This window comes from Equus caballus, chromosome 4, assembly GCF_041296265.1.
Source record: "Equus caballus isolate H_3958 breed thoroughbred chromosome 4, TB-T2T, whole genome shotgun sequence".
Classification (NCBI taxonomy): Eukaryota; Metazoa; Chordata; class Mammalia; order Perissodactyla; family Equidae; genus Equus; species Equus caballus.
Genome location: NC_091687.1, coordinates 54,993,865 through 55,012,283, shown reverse-complemented (window position 1 = coordinate 55,012,283; position 18,419 = coordinate 54,993,865). Strand labels below are relative to the sequence as shown.

The 18,419-nt window shown below is 35.6% G+C and overlaps 1 protein-coding gene across 50 annotated transcripts in view; it reads right to left on the bottom strand.

The window, feature by feature from the left end:
• HDAC9 (histone deacetylase 9) overlaps positions 1-18,419 on the bottom strand; it is a 546,893-nt gene that overhangs the window by 36,051 nt on the left and 492,423 nt on the right. For 26 of the 50 annotated variants that reach the window (XM_070264612.1, XM_070264609.1, XM_070264618.1 and 23 more), the window contains one exon: positions 225-356. The exons of the other annotated variants lie outside the window; for them this stretch is intronic. In XM_070264612.1, coding sequence (XP_070120713.1) covers positions 225-356 — 132 coding nt within the window. The remainder of the gene's footprint in view (positions 1-224; positions 357-18,419) is intronic. 50 annotated transcript variants of the gene reach the window in all.

The following is an 18,419-nucleotide window of genomic DNA, read 5'->3' as shown; positions in this document are numbered from 1 at the left end:
ATTGACACATAGTTCTGTTTTTCATTCATTTCCTGTTTAGCACAGTTGGTGAATGCATGGCAAGGTTTGCTGAACTACTTGTGAGTTTTCAATATCATTTCCTTTCAAGAAATGTTTCTCCTTAAAATACTTTCAATATGCAACAGGCATATTTATTCTAAACTATTTTGTTTCCATTCCTACTACCAGCATTTTTAGTGTATGTCTGCCCAGTCCTCAATTACCTGTCACCTCAAACATTCGCTTCTTGAATGAAGTGACAACATTTCCATCCTTCCGCCTGAGTAAGGGGCTGCTTCTCCTCTCTGCCACTTTCTGTTTTAACCTGGACCGCACCTTCAAGTTGGGCTCAGAGGCTGGGGATTGAGACAAAGAAAATAGATAAAAATTAAAAAATAGAGAGCCAATTGCTCACGTGTATAAAAACCGGCTCACCCTTTTCTTGGTCCCTTCTCATCTCAAATTAAAACCCCAAGCATGTAAATAAGACATTGACTCTAAATTAATTAAGCAGACAAACAGAGTAATTATTTTGATGAAATGTGTGAAATGCTTTTCTCCTTCTCTAAATGCAAAGCGAAAAAGAAGTGAAAATATAAGTTTTCTACTTATTTTTTCCAGCAGAATTGGGATTGTTAATGGGAAGTTTAGTCACTAAGTATGTTTGGGCCTGAGTAAGATTTATTACACTTCATCGTCAGCCCTTTTAATTCTCTCAAGGGTGAAACTCAATAACCACAAAAACAGTACCCTAATGTGATTTTAGAGACTCCAGCCTGACTTCTGATCATAAGAAGACACCTCTGTAGCATAGAATTTATGTCTAATTCTGACTCCTGGAATATTTCTTTGTCAGTAGTTTTTAACCCGAAATCGTGGGAAAATATATTCAGTATAATAACACCAAACCAAGTCAAATCACTACATATAAATTGTTGTATACATTTAGCATACAAGCAAGTGGAGAGGATGGTGGCCAAGTCTTAGAATTGAAATTTCTGAGTTAGGTTGTATGTTCCAAAATATGAATGCACATTATTCATACATATGTTACTATTTCTTTGGTTAAAGTACTCTAAATAGTGATGCCCTATTAGTCATTATTTATTAGGTTTTAAAATAATTATACTTTAAAAGAATGGAAACATTGGATTAGATCTCTGTAGAGTAGAAATCGATGATGATGATGATGGTGGTGATGATGATGATGATATTGATGATGATGCTTATGGAACATATGTTTCTGATGACAATTAACATTCATATAATGATGTCTATGTTCCACTACTGTTCTAAAAGCTTTGTCAATATGAACTTGTTTAACCATAAAAAATCTGTATGGGATAGATTCTACTTATACCTTGATTATATCAATGAGGAAACCAAAACACAGAGAGAGGGTAAGTAACTTGCCCAAGGTCACCTAGGTAAAAAGGGATGAAGCCAAGATCTGTACCAGGTAGTCTAGCTCAAGGCTATTCTTCGAAATACTGAAAATACTGCTCTTCTGCCATTCCTCATGTACAAATACTATAACAATTATAAAACTGTTTCTTCCAAAGCATTACTAATCATCTATATCTAGATACAACATTAGAATGTAGCTAGAATTTTTGATCAGTGAAAACGTTTTCTGTGAAGGAATTTTATATTTTTGCCAGACCTATCAAAAGTAGAAATTACAATCTTTTCTTTTTTTAAATTTTTTTTTTGGTTTTAGACTTCAAATATCTGTACTTTAGTTTTCTCTTTGTTCTTTGTTTCCCCCTTCTCTGTAGCTTTAACCTGGCCTGAGAACCCTCACATTCTAAGTTTTCTTGGAACTGGCTAGGTGAAATAGAAATGTGAAAGAAATATTCAGTTAAAAAAATAAAACATTAATTTTTTGTGCGTTGTACACCTGATTTTGTGCCTGAAAATACTGAAAAAGTAGAAAATGGGCTTAGAGGGCAGAGATCAGGACTTAGAACAAGAAGCTCATTGACTTTGTTGTTAGTGCCCTTGAGTCATTTCTGACTCCTGGTGACCCTGTGTACAGCAGAGCAGAACCCTGCCCGGTCTTTTTGTGCCATCCTCTCACCTTCTGGTGCTATATTAGACAATGCTCTGCTTCATTGGGTTTTCATGGCCAGTTTTCTCCGAAGGGGGTGGCCAGGTCCTTTTTATTAGTCTTTCTTAGTCTGGAAGCTCCACTGAAACCTGTGCACCACAGATGATGAGGCTGCTGGTATTTGAAATATCGGTGGCAGTTTTCAGCATCACAGCAACCCCCAGCCACCATAGTATGTCAACCAACAGATGCATGGTGTGGTTCCTTGTTCGGGAAAGGAACCCGGGCCACAGCGGTGCCGAATCTTAACCACTAAACTACCAAGACTGACTAGAGACTCAAAATGTATCACTTCCCTGGACCTCCTGCCTTGAGGCAAAGAAGGTAAGGAGTTTGGGGGAAGGATTAAGGTTCTTGCCAGACCTTCCAGGAGTGTCAACCCACTTTATCTTAGTGGAGAAGTCTGAATCTGAATTACTAGCATCCAACTTACCTAGGATTAAAGGAAGAAAACGTGACTCTATTAATTTACTTAGACTTTCCCCCATATATATTTATTTTGAAATTCTTTAAAAACACCAGTTTTGTCACTGAAAGGCTATAGGTTTATAAATATATTCATCTAAAACCTAGAAAGGAAAGAATGGGGAACCCCTATGTGCTAACTATATTGGAATCCACTGTCACCTTGCTTATAATCCTAGGACAAAAATCAGATTCTGACTTTGGTCTAGACATGACTTTATGATGAAATCTAATGGCTTAAATACTACAGATTGGCTGTCCAGAGGGAGTAAATCAGTTGATTAATTACTTGAAAAGGCACTTGTTTCAAGTGGGAAGATGTGGAGTTAAGTCCACATGGCACCACTTTCCAGCTCTGGGATTTTCAGTGAGATTCTAGTACTTTCTGAACCTGACTCTTCATTTGTGAAACATGAAGATCTAACACATTCCTTATTTCACAAAGTTGTGGCCACCTGATTAGACACTTGAGAACAACTGTGAAGATCTAGATGAATGCAAAAGAAAAAAAGGTTTATGGAATTTTTATTATTGCTACTACTGCTGAGGGATACACAGCTAGGAATGACAGCCAGGACTAGACCCCAAATCTGATTCTCGGTCCAGTTCTCCTCCTTCTTGTAACACGTTGCACCAGCTAGAGCCAAGTTTCTGCAATCAAGACAAAAATATGCCAACAGCTTGGGAAAACAGTATATGCCATTTAAATATTCTACATAAAACCTAGAAATCCACAAGCTTTTCAGAAATAAATGATTTCTCAGGTGGGCACATAGCTTTCATTCCTGTGTTTGTCTATTTGTGAATGGGCTGGATATACAGCTCTTAAATTTCTTTAAATGGTCAGCATTACAAAAGTGAACACCAAAATAGAAATGAGAGCTGGGTTCTGATCATGCATCTCTCAGCTACTAAAATCAATAACTGAATAATTCATAGTCTCACTGAATACCAGTTCATTTACGCAAATCAGCTATGATGATACCTTTGTAGTGCACAGAGTAAAAGAGATGTGCATTTAAATGCCTGCTCTGTCCATTAGCTATTTGGCTTTGGATGACTTACTTTATATCTTTAAACTTTAGTTTCTCATGTTAAAATGGGGATAATTTTTTCTGGGTTTTCTTCTCCATTTGCCCCAACAGATTCCACTTTCTGTCTTTTTCTGAGCCCATGGGGCTGAATCCTGGGGTTGTGTCACTCCAGTTCTTTGCTAGTTGGACTCCATTTGGGCTTAACCCACTGGTAGGACTTGCTAGTGATCAAAGGATGAAGGAGGAGTGAGGGGCCAGGGTATCCTGTGCTCTCTGCTACAGTGCTACATTACTGACTACAGTTTTGCCTCTTCCTGACTTCATCTCCATCCTCCGCTCCAGGACTTGGGCTTTCCCAGCACTCCAGGAACATTATTTCCTCTCCTTGCTTCTTCAGCCCTAGGGGTAGGAATGGCTTCCCATTATTGCTAGTTTCTGGGTGCCTGAACATCCCTAAGCAATTGTAAGTAGTCCCTTCATAAAAGTCTATGACCCATATTGTGTAGGTTTAGTTCCCTGCCAAGACTCTGGTTAACACAGTCCTACATATTTTGGAAAATTATTGTAGAATCAAATGAAATAATGTCTGGTAGAGGATAAATCAGCGGTTCTCAACCAGGGAAGATTCTGACACCAAAGGACATTTGGCAATTTCTGAAGATAGTTTTGATTGTCAGTATGGGGAGTTGCTACTGGAAACTAGGGGGTAGAGGCAGCGATGCTGCTAAACATCCTACCATGCATAGGACAGCTTCCACAACAAAGAAATATCGGGACCCAATCGTCAATATTGCCAAGTGTGAGAAACGCTGGGGTAAGCAATGAGTAAACGGCAGTCGTTAATAACAGTACTACACTGGGATCATTAAAGGAGATGATAATAATTGTTAGAGATTCTCCACGAGGATGTAGAAGAATAAAGGAAAAGGAAAGATTATCAGAAATAAGGGAGTGCTCTACGTAGCTCGAAAATATTAAATATTTCAATACATTTTATACTTAGAAAATTATTTTTAAAAAATTTTCATACCACTGATATTTCTAAAGAAAGCAAAGTTAGTCAACTTCTATTGCTTATAGATATATGCAGAAAGAAATAATTCTCAATTTGGGGAAGGATAATATTTGAGGCATTGTGATATTTTTACTTTTATCAATTGAGGACATAGCTTTTTAAAAACTAGGAGTCACTAATATTCTTTAAAGTGTAACATAAATTTATTTTCTCAAAATGTACAATATGCAACTTTCATAAGTAAAGGTCCACATCCACTGGTTCTAGCAAAAACTTCTGTCTGTACTTCAATACTGGTTTTGAGTCACCAGAGACATTACTATCTCAGTGGTTAGGATGAAGGTTGGAATGATAGATAACCATCATTTAGTCCTTGTAATGCTTTATAAACTCACTCCTAACATTTCAGAAGCCCACACACCAAAGCTCAGCATGATACATACCCAAGCAGCAGAATTAATGACCTATTGTGCTGACTCAGTGTGCAGTTAGAGTTAATTCCATTTTTAATGCTCTGGTCTCCCCAAAGGCTGAAGATTTCCATTCTGGTGACTTACTAATGGGATGCAAATCCTGGGGAGACATTCTGTTTGTATTTGAATGTATTTCATGCCTAGTTGCACTAATTGCTTTTCTATTTTTACCCCACACCCATCACTCTCTACATCTCAATTAATCACAGAAACAGAGGGCAAGCTTTTTAGTGTGTGTGCTCATCTGAATGCATTTGTCTGCTGAGATGAAAACCTTACACAAAAATTATCATTATTGAAATGAAAACAATCAACATTAACATAAAGAAAACAGAACTAAAATATTTTTCTCTTTTCACTTAAAATAAATTGGGGGCCAGCCCAGTGGTGTAGTGGTTAAGTTCATGCACTCTGCTTTGGTGGCCTGGGGTTCAGATTCTGGGTATGGGCCTACTCACTGCTCATCAAGTCATGCTTAGGCGGTGTCCCGCATACAAAATAGAGGAAGATTGGCACAGACATTAGCTCAGGGCCAGTCTTCTTCACCAAAATTAAATAAATAAATATATAAATAAAAGTAGACAAAAGGAAACAGAAGACATGCGAAGAATGCCTCTTGAACTAAATGTATTTCAAATCTTTCTTCTCATACTGATCTCCAAGGTGCAGAGTGAATGTAGGCGTGACAGGGTATGCGAATAAACAACGGGAAAGGAATAACAAAGTTAGGTAGCAGAAGCACAGGTTAAAAAGTTAGGATTCCAAGGCACAATAAGTGACTTGTCATTTCACTAGGAAGTTGGTGTGTATGAGTGTGTATGTGAGTGTGGGGGTGTCATTTTCATATACATACACACACATACAGACATGGAAACCATCTTTTGTAGAAGCAACAGGTCTCTGACAGAAGCAAGCCAGACTCAGATTTCACTGCTAACTTTTTATATGCTAACTGCAACCTTGGGTGAGTTGTTCGATCTCCATGAATCATTTTATCATCTATTATAGAACAGTGACAATGCCTACCATACATCACGGTGGGATATTAAAGGGTGGAATAAAGTATCTAGCTCAACTAGCTGGCTGTCACCAAAAAACTTGTTCAACAGATAGATGTTGAATACATTCATGTTTAATGCAGTCTACACATAAGACTAAGGGACTTATTAAAATAAAACACACAAACTAAAAAGATAAGCAGAGGGCTAGAGGGCTAGAACAGGTCTACTCCCTTTGTCTAGGGCAATGTTATCTACAACAACAACAAAAATAACGATAGTCCTTTTCTGATCTTTTTTCAGTATATTTAAAATGCTTTTTGGTTAGGAGTTGACTTTACATATTTTCCTCACTTTTTTTACTTGCCTGTTTATAATTTCTACTCTATTTAGTTCTATGTCTCAAATACATCACCTTCTACTAAGAATGATTGCCTACTGTGCACATTTTGTCTTTGTTCACTTTTAAACCTAAACTAGGACTATTCTTTACACCAATAATTTGGACAAAAATTTGACACCACATATTGCGGTATATAGAAGTCCTTCGTTCTCATGGGAAATGATCACAAGGAGAAAAGGAAGAAGTCCTCCTTGAGTAGTGGTTCATAATATTATTAAGATCACTAATTATTAATCAAGATTAAGTACTAGATTAATAATGTGTCTTTATACTAATAAATATTTGGAATATTCAACAATTCCACCTGCAGTGCATGTTTAGCTCTATAATCACAGGTGAAGGGCAGGCCTCCATCACCAGCCTCAGATCCCTTCTCTGGCATTGATTAGTCTTCCCTGCTATACTAGACACCTCTTGGTTTATCCACCAGCATCTCTGTCTCCTGGATTTCTTCTGCTATCTCCCTGCCACAGGGCTACCTGAGGAGCTGCCATATTCTAACACTGTGTCTCTTGGAACCAACCACATATAATGAATCTCTCTTCTGACTTTCTCCTCAGCATGTAGACATGCTCAGATTTTTCCCATTCAAATAAAAATAAGCCCTCTTGAGATAAGACACTATTGGCTACTGTCTGCATTCTATGCTTTAATTCACAGTCAAGTTTTGTGTGTGTGTTTTTTTAAGTAGCCTTACACTCGCCACCACCACTTTATAACCTCAAGCCACGGTAACATGGCTCTCACCCTCATTGTTTCACTGACATTACCTTACCACACAGAGCACTCAGAACAGTAAATGTAATAATTAATTTTGTGTCTATTCTCAGTACTTTAGACTCATGCTGCGTCTCAATAAACTGTTGTTGAATGAATAAATGCATGTTTGCATATATCAAAACACGAAAGGAAACTTACATTAAAAGGCTGGGTTTCTAATGCTATTGAGAAGAAAACTAGCTGAACTTCAACTTCTTTAATTTCTAAGAGTTTCATGATGATGAACGTTATGGCAAGAGGTCTTACAGATCAGATGTGGGATGCAGAAGGAATTTCATTTTTCTGGCAAGCATCAAAAATACCATGTTTTGGAGTCAAGGAAATCCATATCCCACACAGTCTAGAATACCTTCATATGTCAATTCTTTTATATGCTTTAATTTTCAAATATAAAATATTTTATTTACCCAGGAAAAGATAATATTTGAAAGTCTGTATTTTGAAAATATAGCAAAATTTTGAATTACCACTTCAATAAAACAAACTAGATTAGGAGCATGTTTCAGTCTTCTTCAACTCAGTTTCTAAAATATCCTTTTAACCTAAAGCCTGAAGGTTTATATTAAAGTCTTGCTTTGGAACTAGTATTTCACAACTTAAATAACATGCTACTTTTGGGGGAATCTGAATTTACAGATATAGTTATATCTTTTTTTTCTTAAAAGTCCTCTTCAGTTCTAAAATCTATACTAAAAAATAAACATTCAGAATTAATTACTCAATTCTGCTATTAATCTTCTTTCAGTAATGAATTCCTGTTTATGCATGAAAAAAATTTTGCGGTGTACTTTACACTTTTATTTACCTCCTCTATTAGATGTATCTTTCATATACTCTCTTAAATAGAAATGTCATGAAAAGTAGTTTTATTTGTGGATGTAAAACTTTTTAACATACTTTCTACCAGGACAGTTCATAAGAGCTACATGTATAAACACAGGTGTGAACTGATTTCATGACAGGCTGAGGACCATCTTAGTGGGTGAGATCTGTGCCGGGGCAGCCCGGTATTTGATATGGACACATGCTGAGACAGCACGCAATTCCTCCCAGAAAACAGACTTACATCAGGATTGTATGGTTCAGAAAATTAATAGCTATTGCCTGATAACTCCCTGGGTATCCCCATAAATCTAACCTTTATTGTACTTATTTGTGCTCTCAGCATGAACCTCACCTGGTTACATTCATGAGTCTGGAGTTGTTTTCCAGTCTTGACTCTGCCACTGTGTGATTTGGGTAAGGTATTATTCAACATCTCTGTGCCTCAATTTTCTTGCTTGCAAATGTGGACAATAATATCCATTCTCCTGACTTTAAAGAATTCAGAAGTCTGAATATAAAGCTATACAGTAAATATAGTAAATCACTGTCTAATTTTAAATGCCATAGTTTATTCTTCAAATTATAATATAATAAATTATCTTATTCTTCAAATATATGACTTTCAACTTTTTGTCTGTGACGTCTACCTGAAAAGTTTTAGTTGATTCCTGTAAAACTATAAAATCATTCTCTAGCTTCTTATTTCATTTTTTTTCTTTGTTTTCTTCTGACTTGACCAGTTTATAACCATCCAGAAGCAGTTACTCAATCTTTTTCCTACAAAATATTACTGTGAATTAAATTCTCAAAAATTTTTTCATAAAGAATCTTCCTATATTTTAAATACCTAAAGAGATGTATATTAGTTCCTATTTTATTCCATATACTTATTTATTCATAGAAGAGAAATTTTTTCAGTGCCTATTATGAGTTGTCTAAAGATGCTGGGGATACAATACCAAACAAGCTATAGATATTATCTTCAAGGATTTCTTAGCAAAGTAGAGAATTTTAATTTTAATATAAACATATATGCACAGAGATATGTCCAGGTATACTTGGGCATAGATATTTGGCATAAAGAACATAGTGAGTATTTAGGGTAGCTTGGTGAGTGATGCGAAGGCACCAAGTAAAGCTTACCAGAGGTAAGTATGTATCAGCTAAGCATTTAAAGATGAGTCTGAGCTATTCAATCATACACTTTAGGAATAACAAGGACCATTTGGAAAACCAGGTGTGAATGGCTTGTATGAGTGTGAAACACAAAGTCTCATTCATGGAATTGCAAACTGTTTGGTACCGCTAGGGCAAAGTGGTATGACATGGTGGAGACGGGGAAGGTAAGGGAGAAGGTTAGGGAGGGAAAGAGGGAGGAGAGTTTGCGCGTGCCAAGGAAGGACTTCAGCCTTGTACATGATAAAAGAGGTATTAAATGACTTTTAAGTAGGAGGGTAGAAAGACTAGATTTAAATTTTAAAAAGACAGAGGGCTGACTGGACGGGGTTAAGTTGGAATCAGAGAACAGTCAATAACTGGAATGGAGATTGAACTAAATGGCTACTGAACTATAACAGAAGGTATGAGGAGAAAGAGGAGGTTTAAGAGCAAACAATGACAGAAGTTAGTATCTGATGAGATCAAGGAGAACCTGTAGCCCAGTGTGCCTCCCAGATTTCTGGACAGGTGACTATGTAGAAAGTGGTTCCATTAGTCTCTTTAGGGATCACATTGTTCAACTTAGTTTTAGTGACTTTCTGGTCAATCTTGTCATGTACATATATTTTTTTAACATTTAATTACTGCTACTTAGAACTGTTATCTGCTTTGATATAATTCCAAGTCTTGAGGTGCAACCACTAGTTTATCTGGCCCTTCAGAACCCCACAGATACATCCAGTTGCCATGGATCAAGAGCACCAATGACAAAGGGTCAGAGTTGACTTCTGGTCAACAGGAGTTTGTCTTCTCTCCAGCTCAAATGCCACCTTGTTTCCTGCTCTTCTTTTTCTGTTTCAAAGTTTCCAAGTCATTTGGGCAGCTCTTGTTATTATTTATTTTCCTTTGCAAGTTTTGATTTTGTAAACTTTACGGTTTTGGAATGTCCTTGGTAATTCACCTCTGCTTTAAGGGAATTCATAGCTTTACTTTGTTAGCTTCATGATAAATTTCCTTTATAATACATAATTATAAGGAAACACTATTATCTATTTCAGACTGATGTAAAAGGCAGTATTTTGCCTCTGGATTTAATAAGGTCACCCTAGAACCCTTCTCTAGACAGACTTTCAGTTAAACACCTTCTATTTAGCCAACTTTCTCTTGATGGTTGTCTGGATAAATAAACCTCAAACAAACTTCAAATAAAATGGTAAAGGAGTAGTAAGTCAAAGTGTGCTGTAGAAAATATCAGCCTAATATAAATTCTAACTAGCTGTGGTAGGCAGAATAATGCCCCTGCCAAAGATGTCTATGTTCTACTCCCCAGAACTTGTGACTGTTACTATACCTGGTAAAAAGGGAATTAAAGTTGTAGATGGATTTAAGGTTGCTAATCAGCTGTCTTAAAGATGAGATGATCCTGGATTATCCAGGTGGGCCCAATATAATCACAAGGGTCCTTTAAAAATATGGAAGAGAGGGGCAGAAGAGTGTCAGAGTGATGCAGTTCGAGGAAGCCTCAATTAGTCATGCTGGCTTTGAAGATGGAAGGTGGCCACAAGCCAGAGAATGCAGGCAGCCCCCAGAAGCTGGAACAGGCAAGGAGATGGAACAGCCCCTGGAGCATCCGGAAAGGAACACAGCCCTGCTGACACCTCGATTTTCGCCCACTGAGACCCATTTTGGACTTCTGACCTTTAGTACAGTAAAATAATATATCCATGTTGTTTTAAGCAAGTAAGTTTGTGGTAATTTATTACAGGAGCCATAGGAAGCCAAAACAGCAGTCTAATGAATTCCAAGGTTGGTATGGCTTTGGAAGTCTGAATATTCTAAAATATTGGTTCTAACTAGATCAGGTTTTACTGTGCGCTCTATTTTTATTGTATTATTTTTAGGTAAGGAAGTAGGGTACTAAAGACAACTATCAATGATATATGCCCATCACTTAGCAAAAATATCAGGACAATAATTTACTTAAAATTAATATTTACCAGTTTATCAGACTTAATGTTCTATAAAAGGTAAAGGTTTTATTAATATATTTACTTATTTGTAAAAAGACCCAAAGGAGAAAAAAAAGACAAAAGTATAGCTTTTTTCTTTTAAATTTTTCTGTTAAACTTCTGTAAGGATGTAAGTTAAGGATCATTTATTTTAACCCTAAAATGCTGATTAGTTTGTATATGTTAAACAGCCACAATAAGCAAGCAATTTCCAAAACTCATTCAAGTGGGAACATTTTACTTTTTTAAAGATTCCATTTGAGATATTAAACTATTAAGCCAAATGACAAGCGTATGATAAGGCCCATTTCTAAGAACAATTTCCCTTTTTAGTGCAATGTAAGTAAAAGGAGGGGAAAACAACCCAGTTTAAACCACTTTCAAAATGTAGGCAATTAAAACATTTTTACTTTTATATATGTTCTTTACAGTATGAGATACAATTCCAGTCTCCTACAACTTAATCAGCAAAATATAAAATGTAACCTTCCATCTGGTAAATTAATTTAACAGACATAATTGTGCCCTGCCATAACTCAACAAGACACTGAGGAAAACCATTGAAATGCTATTTCCTTTTCTTTAGAAGAGAATTATGTACAATTTCAGCATGCTTTGCATTTCTAAAAGTTAAAGTCAACAGGGAGGTATCACTCTCCTTTGCATGAAGTTCCCATGAGAAAATCAACAGCAAAGTAGAGAGCTTGTGCTGCTATTCATGAGACACTCCATAATATGAACTCGGCTTCAACCAGAACATATTATTTGGCAGCTAAACCCTTTAATTAGAGTTGCGGTTTGAACAGATTTTCACTGAATTTATGTTGTATAGGGGCTCAAAGAACATTGTTTTTCTAACCAGTTTATTCTATTTCAGGTGATATAAATGTGGTACTTGAGCTAGAGGTGGAAAAAAAGGGAATGTTGCTCTGATTCTCATTTTATTGGCTTTAATTATGATGGAACATTTCTGAATGAGTGCTAACAGCAGTTAGACAAGAAGAAGAATGAGACCTCCCTTTTAACAAATATTTACTGAACACTTGCCCTGTGCAAGGCTGTATACTGGGTATTATTATGAAAGAAAAAATACAACTAAAAAAGATGATTCCAACTTGAAAAAAAAGAAAGAGCTGGTGTGGGAAAATTGGTGATGGACTGGACAGGAAGAGAGAGAGGATGATGGAGCCAAAGTGGAAGCCAATGGTCAAACCTGCATAATGTAGGGAGAGGTATTAGCAGAACTGAGGAAATGAGGAAGAGGAGCAAAGCTTGAGGTGGAAGACGGGAGGGTCAATGTTTAAAATTAGTTAAAATAATTGCAGGACATCTTGGAAATGTCAGCCTGGAGTCTATGAAAGGGTTACGAATTAGAGATGTGGATTTAGACCACAAATGAAAGAACTTAAAGGAAAAAAATGAAGATGGTCCTGATCTGTCTGTTCATTGTATGAATAAGGAAGCTGGGTTAAACCCTACCATCAGAGATACGTACTGATTAGAATGAATAAGAACTAGAATTAAAGCCATTAAGATGGTGATGATAATTAAAACATGGGAAAATTAAAACAATGGAACAACATGCAGAGAAGAGACAAATGAACTTTAAAAGTCCCATGTTTCATGGGCTGCAGATATAAAGGATGCAGTAATGGAAATAGAGAGGAAAAACAGATGAACAGAAGTGCAGCACGTAAAGTTAAAATTTAAAGAAGGAAGAATTGGTCAGTGGGGTCAAAAGCCACAAAAGATAAAGAAAAAGGAAACCTCAGAAAAATTCATTGATTTCGCTATTTGTAAGTCATTGTTGTCCTTTGAGAATACTGCTACAGAAAAGAAAAAAAAGCTGAATCAGCTGATACACATTTCTACAACATCATAACCTAGCAGAATAACTAATATAGAATAGGTGCCCAATAAATGTTATTCCGAAATCAATCATAGATGCAATGATGGAATAGGCTCAAATTTTAAAAACAAAAGGAAGATGAAAATCTAGAACAATTTAAATGAACTTTTATTTCTTTTTAATTCATTTTTTTAGGAGAGGGACAGATTTTGAGCATTGAAAACATTACAGAAGGAACTTGTTAATTGGAAGACTTAGAAGATGCTTGCATTATGGGGATAACTGAGCAAAGTTTCTTAGAAACAGATGCTGAGCTCCTTGAAAGCAAAGATGATCTCTTAAACAGCTCTATGTGCTTGAAGTGACTACAAGTTCTGGCCCAGAGTAAGTGCTGAATAAAAGTTTGCTCTCATTTCCCTCTTCTCCCATCTTATAGAACAAAATTGGAAGGGCCAACTTTGAAAAGTATCCCTTTCTTTGAAACAGCTTAATTTTGAAGACTGCTAATGAAACTAAGAATGACAAAACTTAAGAACTGATCTTTCCAGTATTTTTCATCCTTTGTAATCTTTATTCTCTGAAGTACCAGAAAAGCAGACTATATTCAGTATCAGAAGAAGATGTCTCATTGATCACCCATCTCAATCTCTGAACTCCTATTCAATCCTTAATCACCTTTAATTTCCTTCCAATTATAGATTAAACATATACAACTTTTTAGACTATACATTTTAATAATATTTCTACCAACAAGTTTCAAAAATATTTCCTTCTAATCAACCTAAAGTTTCAACCTTTAACGTACTGAGATTTTTTAAAACTCAAAAGTTCACCGTAAACATAAACTTCCTGATTTTTGTCTTTTCTGTTCTCCTCTTAGATTCTGAAACCTTAAGAAAGAGAAGAGACCTACTAGTCATGGTCTTTCCTCATGTGGCAGCATCTCCATTCTCTTCTCATGAAATATTTTCCTGTGTTCTTATGTTATTCATCTCCAAGATTTACCTAGTTCCACCTCTAGAGTATATGATTTACTTATTTTTAAACAAGTGAAAGGTATTATGATGTTTCCAATACCTATCCTTGAAATACCCAAAATTTCATTGCTTTTCCTACCTTCTGTAGCACGGAGCTCTTCCATCATTGAATTCTTTACCTCCTTACCTTCTTCCATACCTCAGAGAAGTCTGAGATTCCTCATTTTAATTTTCAAAACACGCATATTCATATCCTCCCTCCGTCTGTGCCTCTCTCTCTCTGCCTCTCTCTCTCACACACATACACACACAAACACACACATTTCTCTTCTAAAGGGCTCAAAAACTCTGAAACCTTTCTAAGTTTTCTATGTGACTCCAAGAAAACTCCAATTCTGAACTTTCAGTCAATTTACCTTTAATTTTACTTTGTATGTCTTAATCCCATCTTTCATCAGTATAAGCAAAGCACAATTCATTAACTTTCCTCTCAAGCCAGAAGGAATTACCTTCTGCCAACAACTGTACATCAATTGATTTTATCTTCTTTCCACCTCTAGTGAAATCGACAGTGCTATGCTAATACCCACACATTCTGGTGTCAGCAAGAGTAGAATTAGAACTCCACCTCTGTTGTTTACTAGCTGTGTGAACTTGGATACATTTATAAGATCTCTGAATGTTAATTTTTACAAAAGCTAGTTAGCTAAGCTCTCTGCTTTCCAGTCTCTTCTTTTATTCAGATCGGCACACAATAACCAAGATATATCTTTGTAAAGCTTTTATTGTTTCATGTTAATCCCACACATAAAAATGTATTGCACTGACCTTTTACTCCTTTTCCTACATCAGGTTTCAGGAGAAAGTGAATTCCTGCAAACTGTGTCTCACATAGGCTTCCATGATATGGCACTACCCTACCTAGCAAGAGTTTCTCTCATTGCTGCCTAAAATAAGTCCTCCACCTTAAGATGCTCACTCTTCATCACCTTGCCTTTTTTTGCTTCTCCCTAACTCTCCACGTAACCGTTCAGGAAACACTGTGAACCCATTTTCGCTACCAAGACTTCCCTCAATGTTCCAGCCTTCACTCTTTGCTTATAAAACTCAAAAGGACTTTAAAAACTTTTAAAACATTATCTTTTTTATTTTTTTTAAAAGATTGGCACCTGAGCTAACAACTGTTGCCAATCTTCTTTTTTTTTCTCTCCCCAAATCCCCCCAGCACATAGTTGTATATATTTTTAGTTGTGGGTCCCTCTAGTTGTGGCTTGTGGGACGCCGCGTCAACGTGCCCTGATGAGCTGTGCCATGTCCGCACCCAGGATCCGAACTGGCGAAACCCTGGGCCGCAGCAGCGGAGAGCGCAGACTTAACCACTTGGCCATGGGGCCGGCCCCTAAAACATTATCATCTTAATCATATAATATCTACAGACACATCAAATCTTTCGAGGAATAAAATGGGTAACGATTTAAAAAACAATCAAATGAATACTTAAACAGATATGCCTCTATTTGTACTTATTGTATGTGTTTTCACAAATAGACTAGTTATCTTGAAGGCAAAAATTTGGTTAATATATCATTTGAATCAAAAACAGCACAATACTGAGCCATAACGGGAACACAGAAAATGTTTCTGGAGTTTAAGTATAAATTTTATACTTTTGCAAATTATAAAATCTTTGAATTCTGGCATTTATCCATAGAAATATTTCACTCTTAACATCTGTCCACTCAAGAAATGTCATACATGCCCATTATTTCTATTTTTTTTCCTGTTCCTAATAAAACTGCAAGGGCAATTTTGTAATTTAGTTTGTATGTTATGCCACCTTTAAAGGAATCTGAAGATGCTCTCAAGAAATGGCATAAATTAAACTGGCAAATTTTTAAAAAATAAAGTTCCCTAGGATAGGTTAGGGTCCAGGGATATAGACATCTTTTCATTTACTGTAGTTAGGAGTGGAAAGTGAAACAATTTTTATAGAGAGAGTTTAAAACAGAAAATATACTGCTAGAAATCTATTCTATAGAAGTAATAAGCAATTTGCCCAAAGATGAACTTTTATAAAGTTTATTGCAAAATTATTTTAAATACCAGACACTAGAAATACTTTAAATGTCCAACATTAGAGGACTATAAATAAATTACAATACAGCTGTATAATAAACTATTATTTACCCATTAAAATGACATAGGAGATTCATACTTGATACTAGAAGACATTAAAAAGTGAATGTAATACTTATGGTGCCAACATAGAAATTACAGGTGTTTCTATTTCATGGATTTATATAATTTTTTTGCAAGTAATGTGGATTTCTTTTTTTTTTTTTTTTAAGATTGGCACCTGAACTAACAACTGTTGTCAAACTTTTTTTTTTTTTCCTGCTTTTTCTTCCCCAATCCCCCCAGTACATAGTTGTATATTTTTAGTTGTGGGTCCTTCTAGTTGTGCCATGTGAGACACCACCTCAGCATGGCCTGATGAGCGGTGCCATGTCTGTGCCCAGAATTCAAACCGGCGAAATCCTGGGCCAATGAAGCAGAATGCGGGAACTTAACTACTCGGCCAGGCCACGGGGCTGGCCCCCTGGATTCCTTTTTAATTACAAAAAGAAACAGTAAAATCTGAATTATAATAAGCCAATACACAAGTAAGGAAAATCTCTGCATAGGCTAAGGATAGCTAATTCAAAGGAGCAAATCGAATAGCTTAGTTTCTGACAGAGCAAAAGGAAAAATATAAAGAATTGTATAGTTGCAGTAAGTAAGCATATTAATTCTTCAAAAAAGACAAACGTTATTCTAGTAATAAATCCAAAGGGAAATTATTTTACATGTATGTATATGTAATGGTAATGAAAACATAATGAGTGTGTCTTTAAGAAACAGTTTTTAAAAGCTCGAGAAATATTCTTCATATTTTTTCTTATAACTATATTATAAATGAATAACAATAAATTTAAAAAGTAAAATAGCTTCTATATGGAATAGTTAAACACACATAAAGTCTGTATATTAGTTGTGATGTATCTACAAGCTTACCCCCTAAAGAAATCTAGTGGATTTGGAAAATAATATTTTCTTGTATAATGACTGCAAAGTATCATATTTTGGCATTAATTTTACATTTAAGTTTCTCAGAATTCTGTCATTGATCAATAAATCAGCTCATATTGTTTGTGGCAAACATATTTTAATGATGATGATATTTTACCTCTGGAATAGTTTATTTTAAAAAAATGTTTAAGAATTTAAATGAAGAAAGAATACATCAATTTGTGGTTTTAAATAATTTGCTTTCAACAGTAAATGTCTGTAGTAGTTGAACATATGAAGAATGATCCAAACTCATGTTATTTCTAAAAATTTTGAACGTTACTCACCATTAGACTAAAGTTAAATTACAAATGGTACAATCCAAATTGTTATGATTCACTATTTTTATTAGGATGGATCAACACGGTGCTTTAACTTTAGCAAAACTGGCTTTTTGAATGATACTAGATACCACTTATTTATGTACAAAACATAGGGGTTAAAAAACCAGGTTCTGAATAAAACTCCCTGTCTGCAGATATGGCATTGCACTTACTGCTCATATAAATGAAATGAGAACTGAGGAAAATTACTAACCTCTCTGTGACGGGTCCCTTGACTATAAAACTGGTGAGAAATATAAAGATGTATTTCAAGGGTTATTGTATGGAGTCGATAAGATACATAGATAAGATACTTAAAATGGTATCTAGCACCTCGTAACCAATGTTATCTAGTACCAGCATATAAATCTAATGTATTTAAAAATATATATCTAAATATTATTCCTGCCAGTAGTAACCTTAAAATCCACTGATTACCCATTTATTTTTGACCAGCTATCACAGCAAAGTAATTTGCTGCTCTCTTGTTTGTCAGTATTTTACTGCAGAGCAACACAGCATCTGAAGTAGGTAAACACCATCATCACGTAATTAATCTTTATACTCTTCTTAATATCACATTCCTTATTCCCAAAACATGAGTTATATCACAAAGTTCTCAGTGCACTTCTCGGGCAAATATTCATTTCATAAGCCTTGCACGATCATCTTCTATAATGTTTCGCAAAATGAGGGATGTGGTATGAATCTATTATGTTGTAAACAGCATTTTAAAATAAAATAGAATAGGAAGGAAACTATTATATATGATCAAAGTATTGTGAATTTTTATTTGTTTTTCAGATGTGTGTTTTGTTCCACGTTGTGTAGTAGTTTGTCAGAGCCAAAAAGATTTGAAAGGTGCTGATATATTACATTAAAACACTGTGAT